Below are 19,155 nucleotides of genomic sequence, written 5' to 3' on the forward strand. Positions count from 1 at the left end.
GTCAGGGCTGCACACAGGTTTGTGCCTGTGCCCTGGCTTCTCCCCTGCAGGCTGCCTAACCGGCCCGTCATCAACACACCCGTGGTGAGCGCGGTGGTGTACAGCGAGGGGACCCCGCTGCCCAGCCCCCTGGAGAGGCCCGTCCTGGTGGAGTACACCCTCCTGGAGACCGAGGAGCGCACCAAGCCGGTCTGCGTGTTCTGGAATCACTCCATCGCGTACGGGTGATGCCCCTCCCTGCCCTGGAACGCTGCATCTCCTTGGGGGGCTTTGCTGAGGCCAGATGTGCCTGCGCACAGGTCCCCAGCGCTCCGTTGGCAGAGCGCCTTGGGAGTTCTTCTGTGGCCCCTTGCTTCCCTTCCAGCCCCTCCTGGGGGTGTCAGAGTCCCCCATAAGCCCACAGTTAAAACACGTGTGCACAGGCATGTACACATATGCACACCTGGAAACACAAACATACACGTGTGCACATGCACCCAGCTGTGACCATGCACACATGTGTACACGAATGCACACAGACACATCTGGAAACAGAGGCGTGCACGATGTTCACACATAGGGTCACACACACATGTGCACACACATGCACAGGCACACACGGAGATCCCTCGAGAAGACCAGCGTGGAGACGGGGCCCCTCACCTGCGGGGCTCCGGCCAACAAGCGCCCCGTCCACCACCAGACAAGGCCGGGGTTTGTTCTGGACACACACGGGGGCGGGACTCAGAGACTGGTCCCAGGGTCCTCCCACCGACAGCGGAAAATCCCTGATGTGTGTAGGGGAGTCCCTGTACCAGGCAAAGGTCCCTGACCTCAGCCATCCCGCCCTGGAGACCCACATGGCAGCTGCTGGGGCTGGTTTGACCCCTCAGAGGCCCCGCTCACATCAGCAGCATCCATCTGCCTCCCACCCCCGCCCCCAACGCTTGCAGCCAGGACGGAGTTTTGTGCTCACTCCCATGCAGCCCAAACATTCCCCAAAACTGCGGTTCCACTAGGTGGGTCGGGTCTCTGCCGCAGGGGCCTCTGCTGGGCGCCCACGCTGGGAAGCAGGTTTAGATCAGCAGGCACCACGCGCCACTCTCTCCCTCCTTCTGTAGTTTCCAAATTCCAGTTAATGAGCAACCAGCATAGTGCCTGGAGGGCAATAGACGCTTGGCTTACAAAAGAGAATGCAGGGTCCCCTTCCACGACAAGGCTGGTGTTGAGGTCTGTCTGGCACGCGTCAGGCTCGGCTGTCTCTCATGGTCAGTTGATTGAACCCCAGCAATTAGCCAGCCGGGGCTCTAATTATCCTTTCTGCTTTGTGCTGCATCTGCCATCCCAGACCTTAAAGTTCTTGGCAAACGTGTGTTAGCCTTCACATCCCATTTTACAGATGAGTACACTGAAGATCAGAGAAGCTACTTGACTCTCCCAGAGTTAGGGAGGGCAGGGCTCTGTCTGAGGCCGAGACACACCTGTAGCAGCCTGTCACTTGGGGCTTCCCATCAGTAAAACGGGGTAGTGATGGGGCCCTGCTTCCAGGCAATTGCCATAAAATGTTGTGCAATCTGAAGATGAAAGTATAAAACGGATGTGAGATGTTTCTTCCTAAGTCTTCGAGCCTCAAAAGGAGACCAAAGCACACAGTGGCTATTTTAACAACTGACTAATGTCTCCGGCAAAGGGGCCTGCGGCCCCCCGTTGAAGTCTTACTGCTGAACGATGCATGAACGTGTACGGCAGAGGGCGCTCATCAGAGGCCCCCACCGGCCTGGAGAGGGAAGGGAGAGGGTTCACATGGCCCCGGGGGCTGCCGGGGCTGTGGTCCTCACAGCGATGACAGTGGCACTTGGCTGGGGTGCAGCAAAGATGTTGCTTGGGCTCCAGTGGGGGCAGGAGGGCCCCAGAGACCCATTCACCCTGCTTTTCTCTGCAGCATCGGTGGGACTGGAGGGTGGTCGGCCAAGGGCTGTGAGCTGCTGTCCCGAAACCGAACCCACGTCACCTGCCAGTGCAGCCACGCGACTAGCTCGGCCGTGCTCATGGACGTCTCCCGGCGTGAGGTGGGCACCGCCCCCAGGGCAACCCCTGCCCAGCTGGCAAGTGTGTCCTGGCCCCCAAGCCCGCTCTTCTGTGAGCTGCATCTTTCCTGCTAAGGGCTTTGAACAAACTGCAGCCACAATTAAAAACTGTGCTCCGGGAGGACTGGCCAGAATCTGTTAGGATTTCCGTAACAGAACCCCCTTAGAAGAGTTTTCAAAGGGTCCAGGTTGTAAATTAGAAACCGTGATGGCAGTCCAGAGCCTCAGAGAGGAAGCTCCTGGAATGTACACCTCACTTCAAAACAGGATTCTCAGCAGTCTGTTAGGTGATGCTGTTTCTGCTGCGCTTTGAATTTTAAGGAAGAAAAGAGATGGCTGGCGGGAACAAAGGGAGTGTCTCTCTTAAGTGCTGCACACACTGGCCCCAAAGGACAAAGGAGGCTCGGTCAGGAGCCCCAAGCAGCAGTGGGACGGCTGATGTTTAACCTCCAGTGTTTTCGGTGGCCTTTGTGGGCCTCCAGTGAGGCGGGGGGGCCCAAGCAGGGCAGGGTCAGCTTGGCAGGGTTGTGTACTGGTGTCAAGGAGCCTAACCGAGGCCTGGGAGCCCTCACCCTGTTTTCAGGCTGGGATGTGTCCCAGGCGGCCACACCATCATCCCTCCCAGGACTTCCCGGTATGCAGCGGCCCAAGTTTCTGTCACATTCTGGGGAGGGTGAGTCAGCCACAAGTTGCTGCTGATGGGTGTTAGGGTGACAAGAGCAGAGAGTGTGCCTCTGGGAGCCCAAGACAGAAAACTCCCATGGGCCGAAGCTCCGGGTCCCAGCCGGAAGGGGGTTAATAATTAGTGGTCTTTGTTCATGGAGGGGCGGATTTGGGGGTCCTCTCATGGCCAGGAAGCTGGGCAGCACCAGGAGGGGACTCGCAGGCAAAGGAAGCGGAAGTTCAGGTAGAAGAAATTAAACCAGAGCAGGAATCAAGGCTCCCACGCCCCAGGTGCCTCAAAACCAGAGGCCTCTGAATAGCGCCCCAGCCTTGGGGAGTAAGTGCTGCTGCAGCTCCCAGCCTCTCTGAGATCCCTGAGCACTTAGTCCCCCCACCCATCCCACTCAGGCCCGGCTCCCCGAGTTCCCCGGGCAGCCCCGGCTCACAGCTCTGTGCAAGTTCAGAACGGTGCTTTCTGGAAGTTACCGGAGAATCGGAGCTGCTTGCTCCCCAAATGCTGAGCCTTCATCGGGTGCCAGGTCCTGGACGAGTGTCCTATTTTGCAAAAAAAGCACAGGAGACAAATGTGGTTTCCTGCAGCTGTGGCATCTCTCTGCCTTTTGTGTGAACTGAGGCTCTGTTTGAAGGTCTCTCAGCTCAGAATTTGGGTGGACAGGCCCCACACCTGCCGGACAGCAGGAGTTATGTGTGAGGCTTTTTGTTTTTCAACTGTTTTTTCTTGTGGCAAAATACATGTAACAGAAAAGTCACCATCTCAGCCATGTTTCAGTGTACAGGTCAGGGGCATTATGTACGTCCACGGTGTTTGCAGCCGTAACCACCGACCTCCCCAGAGCTTTATCACCTGAAACTGTTCATTTGGTTTTTGCTGTCGGTTTTTGCACCCCCCTGAGAGCCACATCGTAGTCACGCTGGTTCCTGCCTGCAGTAGTAATATGTTAATGTGTCTTGATTGTGCAAAAGCTCCATCACAGCCATGGCCCTTACGTGTTCTCCCGCCTCTAACCAACCCGCCTGCAGCACGGAGAGGTCCTGCCCCTGAAGATCGTCACCTATGCTGCCGTGTCCTTGTCCCTGGCCGCCCTGCTGGTGGCCTTCGTGCTCCTGGCGCTGGTGCAGACGCTCCGCTCCAACCTGCACGGCATCCACAAGAACCTCATCGGGGCGCTTTTCTTCTCCCAGCTGGTCTTCGTGATCGGGATCGCCCAGACAGAAAACCCGGTGAGGCCCCGGCCCCTCCCCTCCCTCCACGGCCGCCCGTGTGGCCCCGTGGGAGCACATGCTGTCCGACTGTCCTCCGAGGCCGAGGCTGGAGGAGTTGTCCAGGCGGAGTATCTGTTGCTGTTTCCGTCTGGCGGGTGCAGCTGGGAGTCGGGTGGGAAGCTGGGAGCCCAGGCCAAGCCTGTGGGCTCACTGCTTTGTGCCTGGTGGGAATCTTCCTCCAAGGGCATCCTCGGGAGCCGGGGGCTCCATACGCCTCAACTCTTTACTTTCCTGACCCAGACGCTAGTGATTTCGTCAGAAATTACATTTGTGAAACCCAAGAGTCCTGGGAGCTGTCACTTGAGCCTGAAGCTATCCCTGTCAGGCAGCGTCTCCCAGCCCTGCACTTGCTGGGGAGTCATGGCCACGTCTTCTGTGAAAGCCCAGGTGTTTCCCCAGAGGGGGAGAGAGAAGTCTAGGACAGGCCCAGAACTCAGGGACATGTTGGTGGCGGCGGGTCGGCAGGGTTGACAAGAGAAGGGAGCTTGAGACTCGTGGAGGGGCGGACGGGGTTAGATACGGAGTGTCTTGCTCAAGCCGTCCCAGGGCACATGGGCTCCTGGGGTATCACGTGGATTCGTGGGGTGTTACATAGGCTTCTGGAAGTTATCGTTAGGTGATTAGATTATATAGCTGATACGATGACCTCACAGAAAAAATCCTAACCAATCTACAGGCGCATTATAAGAAATAATTAAAGAGTTTAGCAAGGTACGTGGCTATCAGAGGAGATGGATGTATATCATATCATCAGTTGCGTTCCTGCCCACCAGCCACAGTGTGTTTAAAATGTAACAAAGGAGTGGCTGGAAACGACTGCAGCAGAGACCTGGGCAGAGGCTGAAGTAGTTTGGCTTTTTTTTTTTTTTTAACAACTTTATTGGAGTATAATTGCTTCACAATGGTGTGTTAGTTTCTGCTTTATAACAAAGTGAATGAGTTATACATATACATCTGTTCCCATATCTCTTCCCTCTTGCGTCTCCCTCCCACCCTCCCTATCCCACCCCTCTAGGTGGTCACAAAGCACCGAGCTGATCTCCCTGTGCTATGCGGCTGCTTCCCACTAGCTATCTGTTTTACGTTTGGTAGTGTATATGTGTCCATGCCACTCTCTCACTTTGTCACAGCTTACCCTTCTCCCTCCCCATATCCTCAAGTCCATTCTCAAGTAGGTCTGTGTCTTTATTCCCGTCTTACCCCTAGGTTCTTCATGACATTTTTTTTCTTAAATTCCATATATATGTGTTAGCATACGGTATTTGTTTTTCTCTTTCTGACTTACTTTACTCTGTATGACAGACTCTAGGTCTGAAGTAGTTTGGCTTTGAAGGAGGAGAGGATGAGGCTCTAGTTGAAGCCAGAGTGGGGGTGGGGTGGGGTTAGGATCAGGCGGGAGGCATCTGTAGGATGGGAGAGATCTGAGTCCGAGTGATTCCAGGGGGAGGAGGGAGGAGGGGTGGCTGGTGGCTGGGGTGAGGTCCCCGGTGGGGTGGGACAGGGACCGGCCCTGGAGGGGGAGACGGCGGCACGGCCAAGGTCACTGGGGAGAGAAAAGCAAGAGGAAGGAGAGAGGTTTGTGGCTTGGTCCCCGGCTGGCTGCAAGTGGTTTTTCATTTCTACAAAGGGGTTTTCGGAACACAAGGGTCACAGCACATTGATGGGGGTGAGGGCAGTATAGGTGCTGTGCCCAAGGCTTTACATGCACCCTCTGGCTCGTTGAAACATCCCTGGGGCCCCGGGAGGTACAGCATCCCTGTTCACAGGTGAGGAACCCGGGGCCAGCAAGATGGAGTGACCTGGCCCGGGACAGACAGTTCACTGTGTGTGTGTGAGTTCATTGTTCATCACTAGATGGTGACCCTGATGGCCCTGGGGAGACGTGAGGCCAACTGACCAACACACGTGCATATGTAGTGACTCCAGGAAGTTCCCAGCTTGCTACTCTCACCTAATCCTGATCTCTCCCACGGTGCGGAGGTGCGGGCTCTGCCCTTTACTTTCTCAGTGGACGGTTCCAGCTGCCACGTGCTGTTAACAGAGCTGACATTTCTTCATTCCTCGTGCAGTGAGGACTAGTTTTGTTTGTTTGTTTGTTTGTTTGTTTGTTTTTGCAGTACACGGGCCTCTCACTGCCGTGGCCTCTCCCGTTGCGGGGCACAGGCTCCGGACGCGCAGGCTCAGCGGCCATAGCTCACGGGCCCAGCCGCTCCGCGGCATGTGGGATCTTCCTGGACCGGGGCACGAACCCGTGTCCCCTGCATTGGCAGGCGGACTCTCAACCACTGCGCCACCAGGGAAGCCCCAGTGAGGGCTACTGATTGTCACTGTATTAAATCTACCAAAGACCCAGACCCTAGAAGCACTCTCATCTCTGCCCATGGAGCCCGTACTCCAGACAGACTCGGATGGTGGTACAGGGGTGTCAGGTGCCAAAATGATCCCATGGTGGCTGGTGGGGGAGCTGTGCCTGGCTGGAGAAGGGCTGAGCAGGACCGTTCATTCACTGTCCAGCGGGAGGGGCCAGGATCGGAAGGGGACAGGTCGGGGATCTGGTCATCCAGAGCTTGAGGGGCTGGCCAAGCAGCGCCATCTGTGTTTTGCAGGCAGCGTTGTACCATGGAGAGCCGTGACCAGGTCTGCATTTTAGGAAGAGGACCCTGGCAACAGGGAAGATGGGTCGGAAGGGCAGAGACTGGAGGTCAGAGAGGAGCCAGGATGGCTTCTTCCTAGGTCTGGTGGGTGGAGCGAGGCCAGGACAGTGGCAGGAGTCCGGACCCGGTGGGCATGGAGGGCGGGGAAGGAGGGGGGCGTGAAGCCACGAGTCTCCAGGAGGGGGGCCGCCAGGAGAGATGGAAGCAGACAAGAGTGGCTGGTCTGGGTGAGGCTGGACACACCCATCCCCTGCGGGCTGAGGCGAGTGCAGAGCTGAGCTGGGGAGGCTGCCCTCACATGAAGAGGACGCGTGTCTGTGGGAATGGACGGCCCGGAGAGGGACATGGAATAGAAGACACGGATGGCATTTCTGGCTCGCTGGCCAGGGCCCCCTGCAGCCTGGAGCTCTCCCTCCTCCTTTAACGCAGGCAGGGGGCCCCTCCGGAGGCTGGCGCTAGGGAGAGAGGCGGGGCATCCAGGCAGACAACCTTGAGAGGTTTGCGTGATGACCTTGGCGGCTCACCAGCATGGACACGGGGAGCCCCGGGCCTGGCCCGGGGGGCGGACCGTGAGCGTTTGTCGGGCTCCCAGGGCAGGTGGGGCGCTGGAGAGGCTGGGCCGCCCCTCTGCACCCGCTGGGCTCAGCGCCCCTCCCCTGCCTGCATGTCCTGGGGGTAGGGGCTGTGTGACTCAGTGCAGAACCCTTCAAGGTGCCTTTGAGTGGTCTGAACGGAGGGAGGAGAGCCGGTGACAGGCCACTCCTTGCAACTAAATGCTGCGTGACAAATGTGCAGAGGCAGTCACTCATTGGTTTCAAGCACTGACTCATCCGCCGCCTGGAAGGAGAGCTTTGCAGCCTCCACGCGCTGGTGAGCAGGAAAAAGAGGGGGAGGAGGAGTGCCGTGCACATAGTTCTGGGGCTTTGGCACCGCGCCTGGTTTTGATGGGTGTTCTGTAAACTCACAATCCCATCTCTGGGTGAGGTTTTTCATCTCCCAGATTACTGGCAGGTTGAAATGATTTATTGTGCATTAGTGTTTGTTCCGTTTCTGGAAAAGGTGGTACCTTCGGTGCAGAAGTCCCTGCATGTACGGCCCCATTACATTTTAGAATGTCCATTTCTGACACTTATTTTTTCCAAAGGTGGTTTTGTGAGTTTACTTTTCACATTATCTAAGGCAACATGCCAGCCTTCTCACCCTTCTAACTTCTGCTGAGCCAACGGTGCTTTGCACAGGGACGGCTGGGGGTTGGCGTGGGGTACACCCAGCCCCAGGCTCCCCCTTCGCGGCCAGGCTGACCGCTTTGCCCGTTGCTAAGTGCGGACCCCCGTTTCCTGTCCAGCATCTGAGGCAGAGGGCATGTCTGCTTGAGTTCCTGCTTTGTGCTGTACTGGGCAAATATTAATGCTAACGTGGTTCCCGCATCTCCGGGGCTTTGTTTCTGGAGAGAACTCGGCCCGTCAAGGTGGTCTTAGCCGCAGGTGGCACTTGTGTTCCCAGCAAGCCTGGGCTCTGGGGCGCTCCCGCGGGTGTGCTGCCCTGGGACTGAGCGGAGGCCTCTGCATGTGTCAGGCGGTGGCCCTCTGTCCTATGCTCCTGTCTGTTGGGGTGTGGGTGTTGGGGAGGTCGAGCTGCCACGACAGCAGCCAGGACTGGACAGGATGTTTCAGGGTGTGGCCACGCCATGGACGTGGCCAGGGGCTTTCTCCTCCCCCTCCCCTCCTTCCTCTCCTCCCCTGCCAGTCCAGCTTCCTGGGACCTGGAGGGGAGCCTGCCCGCATCTCCCAGCAGGTGGACCTTGGGAATCCTGGCTGGGCAGCCAGCCCCTCTCAGGAGCACCTGGTGAGGCTGCTCTGGGCCAAGGTGGAGGTCTTGAAGTTCCATCCCGGAGCACCTGGGACTGGATTTGCACTGATGACCTCAGGCTGGACGCCCAGGATCCCACAGTGCCCCCAGCCCCCCACCACTGCCGTCCTCATGTTCTTGCACCACCTTTGGTGTCCAGGGACTCAGGGCTGGATCATCAAGGCTCCCAGAGGCCGGGAAGCTGACCCTCAACTGCCCTGTGGAGGTTGACTTTCACTTCCTGGCACTCAGCCACTGGCCAGACACACAGCCCCACGGGGACAGAAACAGAACAAACGTTCTCATCCCTGTTTTCTTCCGCAGGAGGTAGAGCCTCCGTTAAATCAGCGCAGGTGGGATGACCTTGTTTTCATATGAGGGCGAGGTCACGAGGCCCAAGGCTCCTCCCTCCCGCTGGCCGCATCTGCTGGACCTCGGAGACCCGCACGAGGGCTGGGGTGGTGGGTGAAGGCCACCGTCACGGTCTGGGGCCACAGCCTGGGCAGCCTGCCTCCGTGATATTCTTTTTCTAACTTTAAATGAAATGCCAAAATTTAAAACTTTGGAGCCATGACCTGAAAATACAAATTTTCTAGCTTCTAATGAAAACACTAGAGGCTCTGCCAACCCGTCGGCCCTGGGTTATGCTCACTCCTGGCGCCGATCCAGGTTGGGGGGTCCCCAGGGCCCCCAGGTGCCTCTCTCCCTGTCCTCTGTTCCGCATCAGGAGCCTGAGACGCTTGGGACTGTTGACACTCAGCCGCTCCTGGGTGAATCAAAGAGGGAAAAACTGAGTTGATTTCCTTTTTGAGACCTGCGTGCCCTCACGTTTGCAAAGTGGCCCAACTTGGTGTCTCCCCTGCCCCCGTCTCCATGCCATCTGGCCCTCAGTCCGCGGCGCAGGGCCCGTGGCCGGCGGGCTGCGCTGAGCGGCTGCCTCTCCCCGCAGTTCCTGTGCACGGTGATTGCCATCCTCCTGCACTACATGTACATGAGCACCTTTGCCTGGACCTTCGTGGAGAGCCTGCACATCTACCGCATGCTGACTGAGGTGCGCAACATCGACGCCGGGCCCATGAGGTTCTACTACGTCGTGGGCTGGGGCATCCCAGCCATTGTCACAGGTGAGGATGCGCAGAGCAGCCCCGCCAGGTGGCCCGGGCTGGGGACCAACCACCACTCGGAGGACCCGCATGGCGTTGCTGATGCAGATAAACGTCAGATAAACCAACGCCCCCGGGTGCAGGTTGGGGAGCTCTCTGGCCTCCTCTTGGGCACTCAGCAGAGGAGGGGCACCCGCACCCACATCTGCTCACACGAGTGTCATCATCAGTGAGGGATGCGTCTCCTGTCAGGTGTGAGTCCCTTGAGAGCTGGGCCCAGGCCTGTTCAGGGCTTACCTGTGGCATCTAACAGACAAGCACTCCCTTGTCTGCCCGCTTTGTGGATAGACGGGTGAATGGTGGATAGATGGATGGGTGGATGGATAGGTGAGTGGATGGATGGATGGAGAGATGGGTGGATGGTAGATGGATGAATGGACGGATGGTGGGTGGGTGGGTGGGTGGATCGATGGACGAAAGAATGAGTTAATGAATGAACAGAACAGCAGCACTTCTCAGCACACTTTTCACTGAATATCAGAGGGTCAAATTTGCTTCCTCTGGGGAAAGATCCCCTCTTGTATTCACAAAGGGAGAGCGGCACCCCCTCTCCTCAGCAGTCCCTGGGTTCCAGGGATCCAGACACGAAGTCGGAGGCTAGAGACAGTGGGAGAAGGGGAAGATGCTGCCCCAGGGCTCTGCCCAGCAGCCACCCTGGTTTCCATGGTAGCATCACCAACTGGTCTCCTGACGCCACTCTGCTCCCACCTAGACAGTCTGGGCACCGGGCTGTCCCGTTGTGACTCCTCTCCCTGGGCTCCAAGGGACCCCGAATGACTGTTGTCACCTCCATCCAGGGCTGCTGAGGGGGGGCAGTGGGGGCCTCCCTCACCGGCAGCCACCTCCTCTTGACCCAAAGACTGAACACAGCAGACACACTACATCGCGTGTTTCCATGCTGTTTCTGGTCAACTTGTGAGAAAGTTGCTAATTCAGGTGGTTCCTGAGCCCCAAAGACCAGAAAGAATGAGGGCTGGGAGCAGCTGGTTTCGGGGGTCCCCCCAGTGCCCATCTACTAAACCCCTGAAGCAAAGACCTGGTCGTGCTTGGACACTCAGGACACTCATCTTTAATTTCATCTTCAGTCTGCCCACAGCCTCTATTATTATTTGGGGTTTTTTTTTAATTAGCAAGTTAATCTCAGAAGCCAGAACATCGGATTTTATTTACATCAAATTCTATGAAGAAGTCAGATCAGAATCATTTGCCAATTTGCTTATTTTACAAAAGGAAGAGTTATAGTTTGCTGTCTGGTTTTCTGTGCCCCAGTAAACTCAGAGTGTGGTTCCTGGTCTATACTGTACCCCATTCCATCTCCACCTGTGTGGTCACTTCGGGCGGCCCCTCCCGACAGGGCTGGATGGAGCAAAGCATCCCTATGGGACCCTGCATGGGGACAGCCCTTGTCTCAGGTCGTGGGGCCTGACCCAGCCAGGCCTTTGGGACCCGGGGGGCAGGGGACGGGGGCCTGAGGCCACCTCCCCACGTGCTTTCCTTAACCCCCACCAAGTCTCAGTTGCCCAAGAACGCGGGAGCATTCGCACGCTCCTTCATTCGTTCATTCATGGCGGGCCTCTTCTGTGCCGGGCTCCGTTCTAGGCCGAGGATCAGAGCAGTAAGTGAGAACGGCAAAGCCTGTGTCTTCCGGGAGTCGTCCCTCCAGGGAAGACGGGCATTAAGTGATGGTGAACGTGACTCCAGGCTCATCCACAGACCCTGCACTGAGGGGTGGGCTCAGAGCCAGTGGGGCGGGGGAGGATGAGACCTGCTCTCATCTGCGGGTGGGGTGGGAGGGGGCAGGCCAGGAAGGCTTCCTGGAGGAAGTACTCTTTACACTGGAGGGCTCTCAGGAACCAGGCTGCTGTGCTGGGGGGTGTGCCTTCAGGGCCCCGCATGTGCAAGACCTGAGTGGAGGAAGGCTGGTTGGGGACTGACCTGAGGTTGGGCTGGGGCGGAGTGGCGAGTGCCACGTGGTCTGGAGTGTGGCCGTGGCCACGCCACGAAGGGCCCAGAAGGCTGCGGAAATACCCGTGTCCATCTCCTGAGGGCAGTGGGAAGCCATTGCAGGGTTTTGAGCAGTCGGTGGGGAGACTTGATCTTTTAGGGCTTAAGCAAGGGAGTGTGGCCTGTGGAACTGTCCGGGCCAGGTCCGGGGAGGCCACGGTGCTGAGTGGGCTGCTCCTTTGTCCTAAGCAAGGCCTTTGTTGGAGAAGCCACTCCAGACTTCACCTTGACGGTTCTGTAAGGGCAAGTCCTGCTCTAGCTTGTGACACGGTTAGAAACCATGGCTGTGGCTTAGATAACATAAAAAACTCATTTGCCTAGCACCTTGGAGTGGTGAGCCGTTCCTGGGGTGTGTGCATGTGTATATATGTGTGTGGTGTGTGTGCTCTGTGCATGCACACGTGTGTGGCATGTGCCTGCCCTCAGGTCCTTCTTCCCTTGCACCTGTGGTCCATGGCCGTGTCCTGGCCTCTATGTGGCCCAGCCAGCAGGGCATCCCCATCGTGCTTCATGGCTGGTCCTGGCGGGTCCCATCACCTCTGTCTTTTGTCTCTCTCCCACCTCCGTCAGCAGCCCCGGCACAGGTGCGCTCCCCACCTCTGGGGTGAATCCGCGAGCAGGTCGTGGCCATGGTGGGCCTGTGACCAGCACTGAGAGGGCCTTTGCTGGGAGGGGACCTGGGCCTTTGTCATTTCCCGGCTGTTTATCTCGGGTTCCCCGCCCTTCCCTCTGAGGGCGATGCCGGGGGCCCCGGGTCCTGCCTGGGGGGCTGGGAACACCCCGTTGTGGCCATCCCCCATTGGGGTGGCCCTCACTCTTCTCCTCCCTGTTGTCCAGGACTTGCGGTGGGCCTGGACCCCCAGGGCTACGGAAACCCAGACTTCTGCTGGCTGTCCCTTCGTGACACTCTGATCTGGAGCTTTGCAGGGCCCATCGGAACCGTGATAGTCGTGAGTGCCGGGGGTTTCTCAGAACCCCTGATTATCAGGGACGTAGGAGGCCGGGTGCCCCTTGGGTACGTTGGCTTGAAGGGTGTTTGGGGCTGATGGGCTACCAGCTCCACTGAGCATCTGGGCGGACAGGAAGGGCTGACCTTATGGTGATAAAGCCTTGTCCTCAGACCCGTGGATTCTGGGATTTGGTCCAGGTCCACGTCCACTGTGACGCCGGTCAGCATCCACCCCCAGCGGGCTCCTGGGCTCCGAGGCCTCATCCCAGGGGGCACCTCCCGAGATGTGGGCTGAAGCCCCTCCGAAGCCTTTGGCTTTTGAAGGTCTCTAGAGACAGTACAGTGGAGCGGCCACTGGACTTCAGGTTTCTCTGTTTATTTGTTTTTTTTTAGGTCAACACAGTCATTTTTGTCCTGTCTGCAAAGGTTTCCTGCCAAAGGAAGCGCCATTATTATGAGAGAAAACGGGTCGTGTAAGTTGGTGCTAAACCCGGCCGGTGGGTGGGACCTGATGCGGAGCCAGCCCCACCCGAGACCCCTGCCTGTCTGGTTTACACGCCAGGCAGAGCCCCGTGAAAGTGCCCGTCACCGAGCCGGTCAGCTGCGGGCTTCCCGGGCCGGTCCAGGGCGTCGTGGCAGCCACAACAGGCTGCAGTGGGGAGAGGCCAGCCGTGTCTGGACGTGTCTGGGCTCTGCCAAGCGGAATCTGGATCTCTCAGGGGAGAGCTGGACATCGTGGAGGAAAGCGAGAGAGGCTGACCACAGGGGGACTGGGGCAGGTGGCCAGCCGGGGTGGCAGCCCGGACCAGGGAGGGAGAGATGTTTAGGATGTAGGACCCACGGGGTTTGTGGTGGAGTCCCTGAGGGGAGGGGGAGTAGCAGTGACACCTGGGTGTCCTCGCCTGGACCGGCGGGAGGAGGGGGATGGTGACAGCCTGGTGTGGTGAGGTGCCGGGGTGCCTGGACACTCCCTGGAGTCAGACAGGGTGGGGGTGGGGGGATGGAACTTTCTGGGTTGGTGGTGACAGTGATGCTGGCAGCACAGGAGTGGAGGAGCTCGCCCAGCGAGAGGGTGCAGCACAGGAAGATGGGGCCCAACGGAGAGGGAGCCTCCCATGTGTCCAGGTTGGGAGAGAGCAGGGGACCCACAGAAAAGCCTTGCGGGACGCAGGCAGGGCAACTTCGGGAGAGCTCAGCATGAGTCCAGGAGCCACGAAAGGGTCAGGGGAGGGGAGGACAAGGGTGTCCATTGGGCCCGGTGGCCCGAGCTGGGGGGCCAGGGAAGGGAGGATGTGTGGGGAGGGGCTGAGGGGCCGCAGGAGGTGCCGGTCCGCCCGGCGCGCGGGAGAGCAGAGTCTGAAAAGGCCACGGAGGGGCAGAGACCGCGGGCAGGGGGCGCGGGGTCGGGGTCCAGCCTGCTCCACCGTCCTCCGCTTCCTCCCGCCCCAGACCTACCTGTCCCAGCCCTCGCCTCACGTTAGCACACGCAGTCCCCTCCACCACCCCACGGCCCCACCAGGGATGCACGTCGCTATCCGTTCCCTTTCGGCTGGGGAGACCGAGGCAGAGAGCAGGAAGCCCTTGCTAGGAGCCTGCACAGCGGGCCTGACGCCTGCTCGCCACGCCCCTCCTCCGGGTCCACGTACCTCCGGGCCGTGCACCAGGCTTCCCGGAGTCGCTGTGGTTGCAGCCCGTGTACCAGCCGCGGCTCCCAGTTTCCTGTTTACCTGTTTGCTTTTTAACTGCTCCCCACTAAGCTGTCTTTTCCTCTGTGTGAGCCAGGGGCTGCCTCATGGTGGATGCTTCGAAAGGGTGTGGAAAGGAAAGAGGGTGGGGGATGCACGCTGGACGGGCGAGTGGGGGGAAGAGGAGGGGGAGGACGCTGCAGCCACGCCCCTGTCCCGCCCCCCAGTTCCCGCGTGAGGACGGCCTTCTTCCTGCTGGTGCTCATCAGCGCCACCTGGCTTCTGGGGCTGCTGGCCGTGAACAGCGACGCACTCACCTTCCGCTACCTCTTCGCGGTCTTCGGCTGCTTACAGGTAGGCGGCTGTCAGAGTGACCTGGCGGGGCCCAGGGGTCACCTGTGTTGCTTCCTGTCTGAAATGCCCCAACCCCGAGTGGCCCTGAGAGGGTCCCCGGGGAGATCCTTGACCTGGCGTCCGGGCTGTGTTCTCGCTCTCTGGACACACGGGGCTGCACCGTGGCTGTCCTTCCGGTGTCGGCGCAGTTTGTTAGGGGTTATGGTGAAGCCTCGTGGTCCCGCCACCGAAAAAAAGGCGCCTGTTGCTCCAAAGGCAGCTCTGCCCCGAGCCCTCCCAGGGACCCCCATTCCATGGCCTCCTGTGTGTCTGTCAGGATGCAGTCCGCTGCTCAGCCAGTGCGGGGCCTCACCCCCTCCCCGCCCGGCATAAATCCCACTGTGTCCCCAGGAGGGTGCTGGCCATTAACTGTCCACACCGTGGACCCTGATTAATGATGCAACATTGGGGACCCAGATGGCCCGGGGGCTGGGGCCTGGGAGGGGGTCCTCCAGGCACCAGGCATGCTGGCTGCCCTGACCAGGCCCCGGACCTGGAGAAATTGGAAGCCCCTGGGGCAGGGAGGCCGGGCGTGAGCCATGGTGGGCGTCTGCACGGCCGCGGCGGCAGGTCTGCTCTGGGTACCGTCAGCTCCACGTGGCTGAGCTATGCTCCGTGCATCCTCCGGGCAGGCAGGTGGGCGGTGAGGCAGCGGCAGGGCCCTGGCTTCTCTACGGGGGCCAAGCCCAGCGCTGACCTGCCCCCTCCTCTGCAGGGCCTCTCCGTCCTCTTGCTCCACTGCGTGTTCAACAGAGAGGTCCGGAAACACCTGAAGGGCGTGCTCGCCGGGAAGAAGCCGTACCCTGACGACTCAGCCACCACGAGGGCCACCCTGCTGACGGTAGGAGGCTCCCGGGGACGCCAGGGCCTGGACCAGCATCAGACACAGCCCCTTGGTCTCACGTCCCCCACAAAAGGGGGTATCACAGACCTGTCCCTGGAGCGTGGCATCCAGCCTTCCCTGCAGCCCTGGGAGCGAGCCGAGTCGACGGGCTGGGGTCTGTCCCGCTCACAGCCTCTCTTCTCCCCGCGGCCGGCGGGGATCCTGGCCAGAAGCAGGGGCCGTGGGAGCTGCCACCGGGCCGCTGTGCTCTGTGCCCGGCAGGGGCACGGTCAGGGTGCTGCGTGGGGGCTTGTGGTGGGGACCGAGCCACCCTGTGCGCCCTGGTGGCCTCTGCTCGGCCGATAACCAGCCCCCTTCCCCCAGCGCTCCCTCAACTGCAACAACACGTGCGGAGAGGAGCCCGACGTGTTCCGTACGGCGCTGGGCGAGTCCACCGCCTCGCTGGACAGCACCCTCAGGTCAGGCCGGGCCGGCACCCCTGCTGTGGCCGTTGGGGGGCAGCTCTCCGAGCAAACGTGGGCTTTGCCACCTCCGCCCCAAGCTGTGTGCCCTGCTGTTTGAGTCCACGTGTGTTTACCCGTGTGCTTCGGGAGTCTCGTGGCAGAGAACCTTCCAGAGCCCGGTGTGGCTGCCCTGGCACGCGCTGGGTGATGGTGGTGGGCCGGTCATGCATCCCCCAGAGCAACGATGCTGAACCCACCCACCTCTACCCTCTCCAGGGACAAAGGGGGCCAGAAGCTCAGCGTGTCCTCTGGGCCGGCACGGGGCGGCCACGGGGAGCCAGACGCGTCCTTTGTACCCAGGAGCACCAAGAAGCCCCACGGTACGTGTTCCCTGGGGCGCGGTCTCCCGTCGGCCTGTGCGTCTCCCTCCCGGGGACCATGGTGAGAGCTTCCTGCTGGCTCTTGGCTGCCCCGCGGGCCCCTCGGTCACCGGAGAACGTACAGCCTTGAAGAGGTGACCACCGCACACTGGGAGGGTCAGCGGGCACCCAGTGCCCTCCTGTGCCCGGGCCCAGGTGGCTCCACTCTGCCCTTGGCAGGAAGCACCCCGCCCCCTGCCTGAGCCCTGTCCCTCCCGCCCACCCTGCAGGCCACGACTCGGACTCGGACAGCGAGCTGTCCCTGGATGAGCAGAGCAGCTCTTACGCTTCCTCACGCTCCTCTGACAGTGAGGATGACGGGGTAGCGGCTGAGGACAGATGGGACCCGGCCCAGGGCCCCGTGCACAGCACCCCCAAAGGTGAGTGAGCCCGCTGGCTGCAGAGCGGCCCTCAGCTGTGGCCACCTGCCCCTGGGACGGGCTGCAGCGGCAGGAAGGACAGCCCCCTGCTCACCGTCCGCAAAGCACAGGTGAGGTCTCGGGGGTCTCTGTGGGACCCTCACGGCCAGGGCTCCGCGAAGCTGACCCCACTGCTGCAGGGAGCACAACGCTCCCGGGTGTGGGGATACGGTGGGGGGCGGCTTGAGGCTGGGATCCCACCCCGGGACCTTCCCTCTCTAAGCCTCGGTGTCCCCACCTGGATGGCGCGGCCCTGTCAGGCCTGCGGGTCGGGGACCGTGGGTCAGCGCCCCTTGGGACATGTTCCCGCTGAGCTGAGCAGGCAGCCGCCCTGCATGCTGAGGGTCCGTCTTGTGCCTCAGTGGACGCTGCGGCCAACCACGTCCCAACCGGCTGGCCCGATGAGAGCCTGGCCGGGAGCGACAGTGAGGGGCCAGGCGAGCAGCCCCGCCTGAAGGTGGAGACCAAGGTCAGCGTGGAGCTGCACCTGGATGAGCAGGGCAACCACTGCAGCGAGCGCATCCCGGCCCGGGAGAGTGGGGGCCCTAGGCCCGCGGCCGCACCGCCCAGCCAGCCCCCCGAGCAGAGAAAAGGTGCCGAGGGCCCGCTGTCCCCGGAGCTGGGGGCCGGGAAGTCCCTGGTCCTGGGGGAGGCAGGCCCAGGCACAGGGTTCGGGGGTGGGGTCCGTGGGGCACAGGGGTAGCGCCCGGCGGGGCAGGGGTGAGACCCGAGGGGGAGAGGAATGGCCGAGAGCTCATCTCTGCATGACGGTCCCTCCCCGAGTCCACTGCATCCAGCAGAGGCAGCCTGATCGTGACCTTCTCGATCCCCCTGCCCCCCCGCCCCGCCCCCGCCCAGGCATCTTGAAAAACAAAGTCACCTACCCGCCACCACTGACGGAGAAGATGCTGAAGTCACGGCTGCGAGAGAAGCTGACTGAGCGTGAGCAGAGCCCCGCGTCCTCGCGGCCGTCCTCCCTGGCCTCCAGCGACGGCGTCCGCGCCCCCGACGGCACCATCCCTGCCAAGACGCTGCACCGGGAGCCGGGGCGCGAGCACCTCAACGGGGTAGCCATGAACGTGCGGGCCGGGAGCGCCCAGGCCCACGGCTCCGGCTCCGAGTGAGTAGCCTGGGCCATGGTGGGAGGGACGGCGGGGCGGCCCCCGGCCAGCTTCCCCGTGGTCCCCCATCTGGAGGACAGGCCCCGAGCACAGAGGCGTGCCCAGGCAGAGGCCCGGGGGCTGCGGTACGGTGGGCTTCCACCCAGGAGAGGGCCCCTGCTCGGGATCAGGAGGCCGGAGGTGCAGCAGACGCCTGTCAAAGCCCTATGTCCCGTCCAGCCCTGAAGCTCTAGGACTTGAGACCATGTGGGACCGAACGCTTTATGAGCAGTTTTCCTTGGCCCAGGGTCATTACTGCCCCATCTTGTGGTCGAGGAGACGGAGGCTGGGGCGGGAGGAGGGCGCCTGGCCGCAGAATCGTGGAGCTGGGATCCGGCTCCGGACGTCCCAGGGAGGTGGCAAGAATGGGAGCCGGGTCTTCTAGAATGACCTTCCTAAAACTTAGAGAATGACTCGGCTTGCTAGCCTGGGTGCTCCAGGCACCGTGCGAGGCCAGCCCTGGGGAGGACGCTCAGATGGGCCTTGGTCTCCAGGTGGCCCTGGCCGTCGGGGGTGCAGGTTGATTGTCCCCTCCCCTGCCTGCCAGTGTCGCTGTGTCCACACATGAGCTTGCCCTACGTGGAGCCTCCGGGCACCCCGTCCCCTGAGTGGGGGCCTCTTCCCCCCGCCCCCGAGTGGGGGTCTGCCCCTGCACAACCTCGGACCCAGCCCAGCTGCTGGCTTCACGGGTGGCAGGGGCCGTCCTCGCTGACCCTCCGCCTGCCTGATGGCTTCTTCCCACGCGCAGAGGCAGTAACGAAACTTCACTTTGAACCATCAGGAAACCGTGAAGACAAGCCCATCACCTCCGCCCAGGCCTCTGTGCTGTGTCGTGCCCCTGGACCTTGGAGCCCGAGGGGCCCCTGCCCTGTCAGTGAAGCAGGCCCTGGTGGCGGGGGCCCCATGGGGCTGCAGTGGTAGCCCCGTGACTGGCATGACTGAAGGTCCATACACAAAGCCCTGAGCTGCCCCAGAGGCTCAGGGCCCCTTAGACCCGTGACAAGTGCCAAAGGCCACAGGCACGGGAGGCGTGGACTCCCGGGCCGGCACAGCTCAACCCTCGGACTGCGGACAGAGCCAAAACCGTGCGCTGGCCTGGCCGGGACGGCCCAGCAGGAGAGCTGGCCTTGAGAGGAGCCGCCGGGCCAGTTGGCCAGGACT

At 61.0% G+C, this 19,155-nt stretch overlaps 1 protein-coding gene across 1 annotated transcript in view; it reads left to right on the forward strand.

Annotated features, from left to right (window-relative positions):
• CELSR1 (cadherin EGF LAG seven-pass G-type receptor 1) overlaps nt 1-18,767 on the forward strand; it is a 146,807-nt gene extending 128,040 nt beyond the window's left edge. Inside the window, exons 22-35 of the mRNA XM_060112662.1 lie at nt 51-218; nt 1,922-2,048; nt 3,771-3,971; nt 9,465-9,639; nt 12,520-12,632; nt 13,025-13,104; nt 14,544-14,670; nt 15,425-15,550; nt 15,917-16,011; nt 16,273-16,376; nt 16,646-16,795; nt 17,197-17,427; nt 17,693-17,954; nt 18,743-18,767. Of these exons, the coding sequence (XP_059968645.1) occupies nt 51-218; nt 1,922-2,048; nt 3,771-3,971; nt 9,465-9,639; nt 12,520-12,632; nt 13,025-13,104; nt 14,544-14,670; nt 15,425-15,550; nt 15,917-16,011; nt 16,273-16,376; nt 16,646-16,795; nt 17,197-17,427; nt 17,693-17,954; nt 18,743-18,767 (1,984 nt within the window). The remainder of the gene's footprint in view (nt 1-50; nt 219-1,921; nt 2,049-3,770; nt 3,972-9,464; nt 9,640-12,519; nt 12,633-13,024; nt 13,105-14,543; nt 14,671-15,424; nt 15,551-15,916; nt 16,012-16,272; nt 16,377-16,645; nt 16,796-17,196; nt 17,428-17,692; nt 17,955-18,742) is intronic.
• Nucleotides 18,768-19,155: the final 388 nt, after the last annotated feature.

Source organism: Mesoplodon densirostris, chromosome 11 (genome assembly GCF_025265405.1).
Source record: "Mesoplodon densirostris isolate mMesDen1 chromosome 11, mMesDen1 primary haplotype, whole genome shotgun sequence".
NCBI classification, from domain to species: domain Eukaryota; kingdom Metazoa; phylum Chordata; class Mammalia; order Artiodactyla; family Ziphiidae; genus Mesoplodon; species Mesoplodon densirostris.